This window comes from Pipistrellus hanaki, assembly GCF_964339955.1.
Source record: "Pipistrellus hanaki genome assembly, chromosome: 9".
NCBI classification, from domain to species: domain Eukaryota; kingdom Metazoa; phylum Chordata; class Mammalia; order Chiroptera; family Vespertilionidae; genus Pipistrellus; species Pipistrellus hanaki.
This window is the reverse complement of record NC_140511.1, coordinates 9,660,779-9,672,911: the sequence shown is the minus strand read 5'-3', so window position 1 is coordinate 9,672,911 and position 12,133 is coordinate 9,660,779. Positions and strand designations below refer to the sequence as shown.

General features: G+C 48.3%; 1 protein-coding gene across 1 annotated transcript; it reads right to left on the bottom strand.

Annotated features, from left to right (window-relative positions):
- Positions 1–3,133: 3,133 nt before the first annotated feature.
- Positions 3,134–11,880, bottom strand: ZPR1 (ZPR1 zinc finger). The gene is made up of 14 exons (XM_084895599.1): positions 11,671–11,880; positions 11,366–11,527; positions 10,890–10,980; positions 10,481–10,551; positions 9,746–9,832; positions 9,480–9,602; positions 9,112–9,159; positions 8,872–8,938; positions 8,306–8,376; positions 7,180–7,269; positions 6,652–6,762; positions 5,931–6,017; positions 4,322–4,387; positions 3,134–3,680 (listed from the first exon to the last, which is right to left on the bottom strand). Exons 1-14 carry the CDS (start codon positions 11,827–11,829, stop codon positions 3,549–3,551), a joined length of 1,365 nt encoding a protein of 454 aa, XP_084751725.1. The 5' UTR covers positions 11,830–11,880; the 3' UTR covers positions 3,134–3,548.
- Positions 11,881–12,133: the final 253 nt, after the last annotated feature.

The window sequence follows — 12,133 nt, the reverse complement described above, 5'->3', positions numbered from 1 at the left end:
GCAGGCAGGCTGTGGGGAGGGAACACTGGCCAACGTAGGGCTTCACTAGCTGGAGGGCCCCGACGGCACCCATATACAACCCTGCCTTGGATGCTAATCCCCTTCGGTGCGCCTCACACTGAACTCCACACAGCGCTGGTGCCAGCAGACACTTGGAAACGCTCCTATTTCTACCCCAGCGCACATCAGCAGCATAGTCCTCTCAGCCCCATCAGCCCATTTCTATCTTCAGTTACATTGTTTTGCACAAGTTACCTAACCTCTGGGGCTTTCATTTTTAAAATGGGGGTTTTATTTATAGCTACTTTTTACCCAAAAAGGGTTTAAAGCAGAAACAGAGACACCTTAAATTTTTTATAGGAGAAAATACATCTATTCTAAAAGCACTTCGAGTCCTGGCCCATGTGCATAAGTGGTTAGAACATCAGTCCGTGCACTGAGGTCACAGGTTCAATTCCTACTCAAGGGCAGATACCTGGGTTGCAGATTCAATCCCCGGCCCTGGTCGGGCACAGGCAGGAGGCAGGCAATCAATGTCTCTTTTTAACATTGATCTCTCTCTCCCTGCATCCCTTCCACTCTAAAAAGTCAATGGAGCCGAAACCGGTTTAGCTTAGAGGACAGAGTGTCGGCCTGTGGACTGAAAGGTTCCAGGTTCAATTCCGGTCAAGGGCATGTTCTTTGGTTGCGGGCACAGTAGGGGGTGTGCAGGAGGTAGCTGGTCATGTTTCTCATCGAAGTTTCTAGCTCTCTATCCTCCCTTCCTCTATGTAAAAAATCAATAAAAAATATATATATTTTTAAGTCAACGGCAAAAAAAATGTCCTTGTGTAAGGATTAACAAAAAATAAATAAAAGCACTTCACAATTACTAACTCACTAATCCTCACAAAAACCCTACAAAGTAGCTGCCTTTATTATTCCCATTTAACAGACCAGGACACTGAGGCATCGGAGGTGCCGGCACTACAGGGCTTCCTCAGTCCTGAGCAAACACACACAGCCAGCACCCGCCCTTCTCCTCACAGCTAAAAACACTTCCATTCTCCCGGAAAGAGGCATGGGCAAACATTTTTAAAAATAAAAACAAAGCCAAGTATTTGAACACACTGCCTAAATCTAGAGAGGAACCATTCCCTGCAGTGTGCTACAACTGAGATGCCACAGACGTACAAAGGACACATGCTGACGTTAGTGAGTCTTACCGAACCCATTAACACTCTGCGCTAGCAACGTCAATTGCCCTCCATATTTATTCCATGTTCATATGACAGATGTACACCCCATAGCTGTGTTCACAGCTCTATTGGCTAAATATGGCTATATTTAATATGCTTGAAATATGAAGTAGAAGTGCCCTCACAAACAAACTCTGCCTTCCCCGTCTAATATAATCACCAAACTTAATCATGGTTGTGAAACTGAGTCTACATGTTCTCAGGTTGGCAGTTTGACTGTTCTCTTCCTGTAGCCTTTGAGCAGGACTCTTCCCATACCTGTTACCCACGCTACCTCCGGTCACCTAACAAGGCTCAAAACACGATGAAGAATTTGCAAGCATCTGCTGAGAATTATCATGTAACAGATTTCATTAACCACATGCCATAGGCCAGAGCGGGGGGTAGGACTCTCACCACCATGGGGCTGTATAGTGAGATTGCATGGAGCGAGTGTGCAACTGAAGGCCACCAGGCCTTGGCCGTCAGAGCAGGAGGTACCTTAGCTGGGTTATCTGTCTGGTACCTCCTCCTCAGTCAGTCTCTCCTGGTTCAGAAACTTGGGTTACCATTCCCAATAACTGCTTGGAATCTGAGATTGCCTAACACCAAACTCACAAGACAGTGACAAACCGGAATGCCTTTTTTCCCTCCGCCATGGGAAATGAACCTGACATCAGGGCCCATCTTTCAAGCACAACCATCCCATAAGGAAAGTCATTCAAGAGACCAAATGACCAATCAAACGGACTGGGAACACAGATCCCCAAGTCAGTTGGACATACATGAATAGGCAATCTAATAGGGTAAAGCACTTTGCTTAGAAGCCTATTCAAAGTGTTATAGCTTTATAGTTTGTGAATCATTGCTACCTTTAGTCTTGAAATTCTTAAAACACCTTACCCTTGTTCACAGAAATTTGAGCTTCATGTATGGGAGGCAGTCCCACATGATAGTAGTTAAGGTGCCAAAGAATTCAATATGGAGAAATGCCTGAAAACTGAATCTCTGGAAACAAATACATTTAAGAGGGAGGAGGCAGAGAGATGCCACATAAGGAATGCCAAAGTCCAGGGGAAAGCAGGGATGCAACATCACAAGAGAAGGGATGAGAAGACATGGTACACTGTCCAATGTGACAGAAATAAGGAATCGAAAATGAGAACATTTTCCCAAGTGAAATACCCCACTGTGATCTTTGAGAAGAGCGCAGAAGAACAGCGAGTAGATCGGCAGCACTACTAAGTCTCCTCCCTCTAAGACAATTCTTCCGAGTTACTTTTGCAGCACAAAATGCTAAGGGTTGCCATCGTATTTCAATCAACAGGTCCTTCGTGAACTCTCACCTTGCAGCCAGCACTGCAGGAGTCATCAGGGGTTAATGAGAGCACAGAGCACTTGCTGGGGGGTCCAACATCTTCCCATCTCAGAGCTCTTGCATTTGCAGTCTCATCTGCCTGGAAATCTCTTCTCCCAGCTACTCACATGGCTTACTCCCTCACCTCCTTCCCAGCTTTGCCTGGATGTGGGATTATTTTCTTGTTAAGACATTCCCTGACTATTTAAAATACCGACCCCATCTTCTCTGACACTACCCATTTCCCTTCTTTGCTTTTAGATTCCTCCATAACACTAATCACCACGTGACATACTGTTTTACTAATCCGTTTATTACCAATCTGCCCCTCCCCCAATGTCAGTTTTCCCCACTAGACTTCAAGTTTCTCAAAAGCAGCGCTTTGTTTTGTTCACTGGTCAGTGTGTGCCTGGCACGAAGTGGGCACTCACACACCTGTGAAGGAATGAATGAAATGGCAGCTCCAATATCCAAATTATAGTGGCCACATTGGAGAACATTTTCTTCAGGAGGTTGTGTCTACCAGTGTATCAACTAAGGAGAGTGAATTCCAGGCCAGTGCCGTTTGACAGCCATCACTTTAATGAGAACTCCCTCCCTCGGAAGACTCCCTTCGTGTGGAAAGTCAGTATTTTGTACACTCAACACCTAGACTCCAGCTGCAGCTGTCTCCCACCTTCTTCAGCTTCAGAGTTCCAGCTCCAGAGGACAGCATGGTGTGGACAGAGGTGAAGACTTGTGGGAAAAAGTGACAGTGGCATTCCTCATAGCTGGCTTCCAGGTCTCTTCCCAAGCTGACTCCAAAATAAGGTCAAATAACCCAACTTTGCACCACACCCTTTAAAAAGTGTGCCAGGGTCTTTGATTCACAGGAGCAGGTGGGGGGGGGGGGGGGGGTCCCCTGCTTGTCCAATAGGAGTAAATAAGCCTGTGGTCTGAGCAGTACAGGAGGCTGGCTGGGAAACAGTCCACTGCTACCGCGGGGCCGCACCTGTCTCATAGCCCTCCGTCCGCATGTCATTGAGCCCTAGCTCCTCGTTTTGGTCAAACGTGCGCTTATAATGTTCCACCTTCATCTCCGGATCATCTTCAGGTGCATACACATTCTGGAAGGCAAAGGACAGGTCATCAGGGCCCATAGCATCCTGCTCCCTCCCTCCCCAGGCCGCTTCCAATGCCCACTTTCTCAAGAACTCTTGAGTTTTTTACTCTAAACACCATCAATTCCCCATGACTAGGCTCAACTAGCGGAAAACAACAGAGCCCACGTGGGCCAGGAGTGGGACTGACCAGCCCCAGCCAGAATGAGGGAACAGTCCACCTAAAATACTTTCTACCTGAACCTTCTTATGGAGAGTATAAGAACAGCTGTGTCTGACCCATAACTGCTCAATAAATATTAATGTTACTGTCAATCAGCAGAGTATTTCCCCAGTCAGTTTAACGCCTTTCAGTTTTCCTGTATTGGACAAGGGACCATCTCTCCTCACTCCACAGTCAGATTTGCAGAATGAAAACACCATCACTGGACTTAGAGCTGGGACAAGAACCAGACTATAGGAAGGAGTATCCTTTTCCCCTCTTGACACACACAACCCCTCCCACATTCCCCCATTTCTCCCTTATGTCCTAAGTTCTTGATAAAGAGCAGTTCATTTAGAACCAAGTCTCAGTTTCTAGAAAGATGACACATGTTCAAGAAAAGTCAAAAAACATATCTCCATAAAATATAAAAGGTTTACTGTACCTGCAAGTAGCTGTTTCCTGCTGGGTCATTCATAATAAAGTGGGCCTTCATTTTACCCTCCATGATCTAAAGAAGAGAGAATACAGTATGTAAATTTTACAAAGCATGGAGAAACTAAGTCTACCAGATGAGAATCAAGCCAATTTACATTGCAGTATGCCCAAGTTTCATGAACCGGTGAGTTGAGTACTTCTAAAAGTAGGATGGAGAAGATCTAAAATAAGAATTGTTTACCCGGCCGGTGTGGCTCAGTGGTTGAGTGTCAACCCATGAACCAGGAGATCAGGTTTGGATTCTCAGTTAGGACACATGCCCGGGTTGTGGGCTTGATCACAAGTAGGGGGCATGCAGGAAGCAGCTGATCAAGGATTCTCACCATTGATGTTTCTATCCCTCTCTCCCTCTCCCTTCCTCTGAAATCGATTTTTTAAAAAATATTAAAAATAATAATAAATAAAATAAGAACTGTTTGACATTATTTAAGAAACAATTTTACATCCCCAATTTCATCTCCCACTCCAAACAGGCCAATGTCTATCCCAGAAGACGGAAGGATTGCCCGTCCTCTATCCCAGCAGAAGACTGAAGGATTCTCTGAAGAGGCCACAGCACACTGTAGACTGGGGCCATGACCCAGTTGAGGGTAGAGGGGAGGGAATCAAGGCAGGAGATTAAATGAATGTACCCTTATTGGAAACAGACATACAACACCCAGCCCTCTCCCCAGAACACCTCAGACCAGGAAATGGAGCAGCCCTGACGAGAGCCTGCGCATCCTAAGAAAGACCTAGCTACTCTGGCTTTGGCGCTACCTCAACAAGGCCAAGTAAATCCCTTCCAATGAGCCCGATGTCAGCAAACCCGCCACTCAGGTTTTTTAATCTCCTACTTTTAAATAGACAACTAATGATTACCAGACATCAAAGCCCCTAATATTGAAAGATAGACAATTACATGGAAAAATAAACAAACAAAAAAAGCAAAGCACAACTTAGAGGAAATGGAAACAATGCAAGGAAAATAAAGTGTAAAAAAGAAAAACAACCCAACATTAATATTCTCAAGAAGAAAAAAATGCTACATCCTTATACTATTTCTAAAAAGGCAGAGAAAGAGTATTCAAAAATACAAAAAAAAATTTAAAAAAAAGCACTTGGAAAATAAAAATATGTTAGTGAAAATGAAACCTCAACTAAAAGGTTAGAAAATAGCCAAAACCGGTTTGGCTCACCAGATAGAGCATCTGCCTGCGGACTGAGAGGTCCCAGGTTCGATTCCGATCAAGGGCATGTACATTGGTTGCGAGCACATCCCCAGTTGGGGGGGGGGGGGAGGTGCAGGGGGCGGCTGGTCGATGATTCTCTCTCATCGACGTTTCTGGCTCTCTATCTCTCTCCCTTCCTCTATGTGAAAAATCAATAAAATATATTTAAAAATAAAAAAATGAAAAAATAAGGGAGGAAACCGAGAAAGACGACAACACGGGACTGCGGAAAGCAGGAGAATCCCCAACATGCGGGTTAAATGTTTAAAAGGGAGCAGGAAAGGGTAGGCAGCCTCTTGTTCCCTGGAGCCCCAGGACAAGTACTGACAGCCAGAGTCCTCTCACCTGGTCCAACTTCTGGCTAAACTCCTGCAGTTTGCCCATCTTGCCAGGATTGGAACTGTCACCCAGTGTGAAAGGGTTCTTGGTCACCTGCAATAAATGTCATCCACACTGCTGTATGCTGGCTGTGTATTACAGGTGTGACCGTAAACCTGGTAGGGGTGGAAGTTAAGGCAACTTCTGGTGCAACTCCTGCAGCTTGTCCAGTCAGGGGAGCATGGTCTTCATTTATCCCATAACCACCTTTCTGACTGTTCCTAAGAGCTTATGGACTAATCTGCCAAGGTGGCAACCGCCCATGTGAAACAAACTATAAACATGTTCTTACAATATGAGTGAGCCCTAGTCCTAATTTAACAAGAGATGCAAAGTATAATTTACAAAGACAAAAGGCCTCACGACTGAGAATTAAATGACATGATTCATTAGGAGGACAAATATATGGGCAAAGTCAACAATGCATACGTATGTTGGGAAGTTTTTGATGCTGCAAGGACCCTCACACCTCATTTTAGTGAAATGAAAACCACACATATATCTCAGAGTTAAGGCCCAGGAATTTCTACTCAGAATTTCCCATAAACTTATCTTCACAATCAAAAATAAATTTAAGTATCTTAAATCAGCTTTAAGGCAAAACCCCATTATCAGCTCAAAAACTAGGACCTACGAGGTCACCTAGCCCCTCCCCACAGCGGCACTGCCGTAGCCGGGCACCACTCACCAGGTCCCGGATGTCCTTCAGCAGCCCCTCCAGGGTGGTGAACTTGCCCCCAAAGATAGCCATTCCCAACTCAAATTCCAGTTCTGGGATTTCCACGCTGCACGTCTCAGACTGTGAGATGAGAGGTCAGCTTAAGCTTTAAATCAGGAGCTGCTAGAGAAAGCTAACCAGAGTCCTCCTGCCAAATTAATACCACCAGTGACAGTTTGGGGACAAAGTCAACTGTCCCCTTTTCCTGACTTTTTGTTAAAGCTGAACTCACTCCTATCCTATGTACCACAGGAATGGAACCAAGCTAATAAAGGGACACTGAGTCACGGCTCCAAGCTACTAGGAATCCTGTCATCAGAGGCCAGAAACAAGAGCCTCAGACATTGCAGGTAAACAGCAGCCCACTCATCAGAAAGAGCTTATGGGTCGCTTTCTGAGCCTCCACTCACGGAAATAAGGAGGCCCCACACAGCCCCAAGACATAATTTAAAAGATATTTTCCCTGAGAGACAAGTCCCTGAGGAAGACAGCTGTTACCTTGAGAAGGTCTCTGGTCATATCTGAGGGATCTGTGATACGGAGAGTGATCCTGGTGCCCAAGGGCTCCACTGCTCCTCCAGCCTTCACCTGCAGACAACAGCAGTCAGCCACAGCAAGAAGGCCCCGAGCCGAGCCCCGTGCCCAACAGACCTCACAGGGTCTGCTTAGACCTCCAATCAAGCCCGCTATTGCGACCAAGCACAGAGCCTTCTAAATCAATAGTAGCAGCAGTCATCCAAATAAAAACCACCGAGAATGGGTCAGGAGCAAAGTGCCCAGCACCTGCCAAAATGCACCCCAAGTTGCCAAGAAACTCTAATTTACCTTTAAAAAAAAATATGATTATTGGGATTTGAAAGAGACATTCAACTGCATCCAACACGTGAATCCCCTTTATAATATTCTAGTTTAAGAATTTACCGAAACCGGTTTGGCTCAGTGGTAGAGTGTCGGTCTGCGGACTGAAAGGTCCCGGGTTCGATTCCGGTCAGGGGCATGTACACTGGTTGTGGGCACATCCCCAGTAGGGGATGTGCAAGAGGCAGCTAGTCGATGTTTCTCTCTCATCGACGTTTCTAGCTCTCTATCTCTCTCCCTTCCTCTCTGTAAAAAAATCAATAAAATATATTAAAAAAAAAAAATTTAACAGCTCATGCTTGAATTAACTCAGGGAATGGGAATTTACAGCCCTCCAAGGCAGCCCATTCTATTTTTACAAACTTAGAAAATATTGAGTCAAAATCTGCCTTCTTATTCCTTAAAACCAAACTTGAAAATGTCTTACATGAGTGTGCTTATGGAAGGCAACTGACCATTGTTTCTCTCACATCAGTGTTTCGCTCTCTCTCCCTCTTCCTCATCCTTCCTCTAAAATCAATGGAAACATGTCCTTGGATGAGGAGAGAGAGGGATGGAGGTCTTCAACAAGTTAGGATTAGGTAAATAGAGATAAACAAGTTATGGTTATCTTTTAACTTTTCTCCTCTAAGCCAATGCCCAGTTCCTTCAATGGCCCCTCACCCTACACTAAGCCTAAGAGAAAGACCCACCCTCACTCCCATTATCCCAAAGCAGATTTAAGAGTGAAAGTTAGACAGGTCTTCCAAACCAATGGAGCTCTCACCTCATTGGTCCGATGACCGCAGTACTCGCAGTTGGTAGCCATGATGATAACCTCCTTAAAGTGGGGGATTTCTGGAGCTGGAGTTAAGGGAACCTGCCTCCACGAGCAAGACCACTCTCTGAGAACAAATCCAAACCCAAACCCAATGGCTGGTCCCAGGATTACAGGAAATAGATCCCAAGAAGCAGCCCTAGACCTCCAAAGAGGGCAAGGTCACAACCCACGGTGACTCCTGTTCACAAATGTTGGCCTAGGCCACACACAGGAGCCAAGACTACCGCCCAGCCCTGACTGGTTTAGCTCAGAAGATAGAGCGTTGGCCTGGGAATTGAAGGCTCCCAGGTTCGATTCTGGTCGAGGCATTAAAAAAAAAAAAAAAAAAAAAAAAAAAGACTACAGCCCAATTCTCTCTGTGGCCCAGAAGCCAAGGTGGGGCCTCATCACAGGCAACATCCTCATCACTCAGAACGTAACATGTTCTCCTCGAAGGCAGTGGTCTCCAGCCTGAAGATAACCCTCACATCGGAGTGAGAGGAGGAGCAGCCCAACCGCCTGACGAAAGATACGAACTAGCTTCATGTTGGTCTGAGCTGGAGCACTGCATTCCGGGCAGTTGGTATTGAACTGCAGCACCTGGAACACAACACGGGGATGCGGGTGAGCCCCTGGCAGGTGGGCATGCCAGGCTGACGCGGTCCGTTGGCATGCGGCAGTCGCCCGTGCTGGTGGAGAGGAAGAGCCACTGAACAGCATCAGACTCCGCCCACAGCTCTCCTCCTTCCTCCACAGCAGCCAGTGGGACTCACTTCGTTTCTGAGATCTTCCTCTTGCGGCTTCTCTTCTGGTGCCTCTGCCTAAAGAAGCAGAGACGCAAATCACATGTTGCACGTGTATCTCAGCCTCCCTGCCCTGGGGCGCGGGAAAATGCTGTGGCTTGCTTTTGTCAGCTTCCACCTCATGAGTTTAACCGAGAAGCTAGAAAGCAAAGCCCCAATCAAGGAGGTAGAGAGCTTAAGAAAAGACCAAAGCCATTGCCGTCCTTTACTGTAAAGTGTACCCTAAGCCCTTGACACGAGCTTGCTGGGCAGCACAGACATGCTAGGTGACAGGTACACAGGGCAGCAGCAGGGAGCGAAGGGAACCATCCCTCTTCCGGCTTCTTCAGCTCACTTACCTGGAGCCCCAGCATCTCCTCCTGCTGCGGAGTCCGGTTATAATGTGTGATCACCAGGGCATCATCTTTCTGGGGAGCATGTGGGTTTTCCACGAAGCTGTTCCCTGAGGGGTCATCAATGATCTAGCAGACAGGTAAATAGTAATTATAAGCCAGGTACCATCCTTCACCTACCATCAGACCACTCGCCACCACAGTGGGAAAACCCCAGTCTTAATGGTTTCTCCTCTCTTAAATCTAGGCACCTAGACACCTTCAATACTCACCAGGGTGAAAGGAGAGGCCACCTGCCTTAGCTCTTTCAGTCTGACAATGAACTCATCCAGTCTGTCAGCTACGGCTCCTTCATTTGCCTGACAGAAACCGAGAGTAAAAGTATCAGCCCTGGTGGCAGGCCTTATGCCCTCACTTCCTGCAGTGCCCGAGTCACTTCCATCAGGAAGTCATCTCCTTAGCGTGAGTGGGAACAGAGAGACTCAGACTTCACAATAAGAGATAGCACATAATTTGAAGTTTATGGGTGATGCCAGATGAGCCTCATTTTCTCACTCATTCAACCATTTAAACCAGGTGTTCCTGCCAGGTTAAATATCTGAGTCCCCTCCCTCATGAGGCTCCCCAGCTAGTTAGGAAGACAGATGACTTATATGTAATTATACCACTTGTGTCATAATAAGACAGTGGAACACTCAGAAAGCATAGCTAAGCCCAAGGGAGGCCAGGCTCTTCAGAGGTAATGATACATAGCCTGTTGCCAGCGACAAGGCCTGAATACACATACACTGGCGAAGGGGAAGTGGGAAGAACAGAAGCGGAAAGAACAGTAAATGTTCTGTATGCAACATCCTGGCAGCTAGAACATCGCCATATGCTTCCCCTAAGAGTCCTCCAACGTTCCGTCAGACCGTTCACCTACGTGGAGAGCTGAACACTCTCCTCAGATGCATACACCAGGAAGCAATTAGTCCTTAAGCTGCAGCAATCAGAATACCCCAGCTCACCCTTCGAGTGGGCTGATCCTGCTCCAAGCCAGCGATAGCTCGGCTGATCAATCCTTCCACAGTGGTCAAAGCTGGCGAAAGAACAAAAGACAGGGAAGTCAGGGCTCTGCTCTCAAGTGTCTGTATGACCCCGAGCAATTCATGTGAGACCCCTTTGGGCCTTGAATTCATCTGTAAAATGAGGCTGGGAACAAAGTTCCATTCAGCTCTAACAACAGTGATGACAAAACTCTATAAGCAAACACAATCTCAAACTGTTTTCATTTAAGTGTTCTGCTTATGTTAAGTCAATGAAGATCCCAATGATGGCCAAACCCATACACAGCCACTAGATCTGGCCCGGGCTTTTACAAGGAAGTAAGATTCCAGCTAAGCATAAGCAGCCCAAATACCCTGATCTCGAACTTACCTCCCTTCTGGCTGAAGGCAGGAATTTCAAAATCTAACTCTGGAATCCTTGTGGTGGCGGAGTCCGTCTTCACCACTTCTCGGTTCATGTCCTGGTCAGAAAGAAGCAGGTGCAGGCCAGAGAGGTCAGAGCTCAGCACTGCCCCCTCAGGAAGGCCAGGCTGCCCTCATCACACCCCGGGCCGGCGGCTTCTTGCTCGCTCCTCAGGGGTCCTTCTTGCTAGCCCGCTGCCCACGTGAGGAGAGTTCCCTGCCTAACTCCTGCTCCCGTGGTGCCTTCTCCCATGTTCACAAGTCCCGCCTGGTCAGCTGACAGCGCCAGCCCCCCTTTGTAAGCAGGAAGTGAGACTTGTACACGCAGGGTAGAGATTTACTCCGGGCCCGTGGCCTGGCCGGAGCGATGGCGGCCCGGCCGGAGTGCGGGCTCCCCGCCCGCCCTGCGCGGGTCCCTGCGGGGCGGCTCCGGGCTGCTCTCACCTCCGCCGCCCGCACCGTCAGGGTGTAGCGCACGCCCTGGTCCTGGATCCGGCCCGCCGACTGGACCTCCGTGTTGCTCCAGCCGCAGTGCTCGCAGGAGAAGGAGCTGACGATCACCTCCCTGAAGAAGGGGATGGTGGTGAGCAGCAGGCGCGTCACGCCCTGGGGAGGCAGAAAGCCAAGGAAAGGACCCGTGAACCCAAGCTCCCCATCCGGCGACCCCGAGGGGCCTCACTCCGGGTCCCCAAGGCGGCCGAGCCCCGGCGCCAACCCCGCCCCCCGCGGCCCGCCCGCCCGCGGCTCACGTCGCGGTAGCAGTTCATGCACAGCGACTCGATCTCCGTGGGCTGCTGGCCCTCGTCCTCGGCGCTGAGGGGCCGGAACTCGCGCGCCGGGGCCGGGGCGGGCGAGGGCGCGGCCGCAGCCCCCGGGGGCCCCGGCTCCACCGTCCCGCCGGCCGACATCGCCACCACGCGCAGCGCCGCCCGCAGCTTCCGTCCTCCTCGCGCCCGTGGCCCCGCCCCTTCCGGCGGCACTTGGCGGCAGCCCCGCCCTTTCTGAGAGAGGTGACGACTCTGGGCCCCACCCCACCCCCTTTTTTTTTTTTTTTTTTTTTAGATTTTTAAGTGCATTATTTTTTAGTCTCTATCCAAATCCAGTAATTATGTTTTAATCAACTAATTATTAACACTTTAGCCACATTTGTCACTACACACACTATTATTATTTTAAGAGTCAGTTGCGCCCAGCTGGTTTGGCTCAATGCAT

Excerpts from the sequence above, each read along its gene's own strand:
- ZPR1 (XM_084895599.1), bottom strand. The coding sequence starts at position 11,829 with ATGTCGGCCGGCGGGACGGTGGAGCCGGGGCCCCCGGGGGCTGCGGCC. Across the intron at positions 10,552-10,889 it reads TGCCTTCAGCCAGAAGGGAG|CTTTGACCACTGTGGAAGGA; the intron begins GTAAGTTCGAGA and ends TTCTTTCGCCAG. Across the intron at positions 4,388-5,930 it reads TTAGCCAGAAGTTGGACCAG|ATCATGGAGGGTAAAATGAA; the intron begins GTGAGAGGACTC and ends TCTCTTCTTTAG.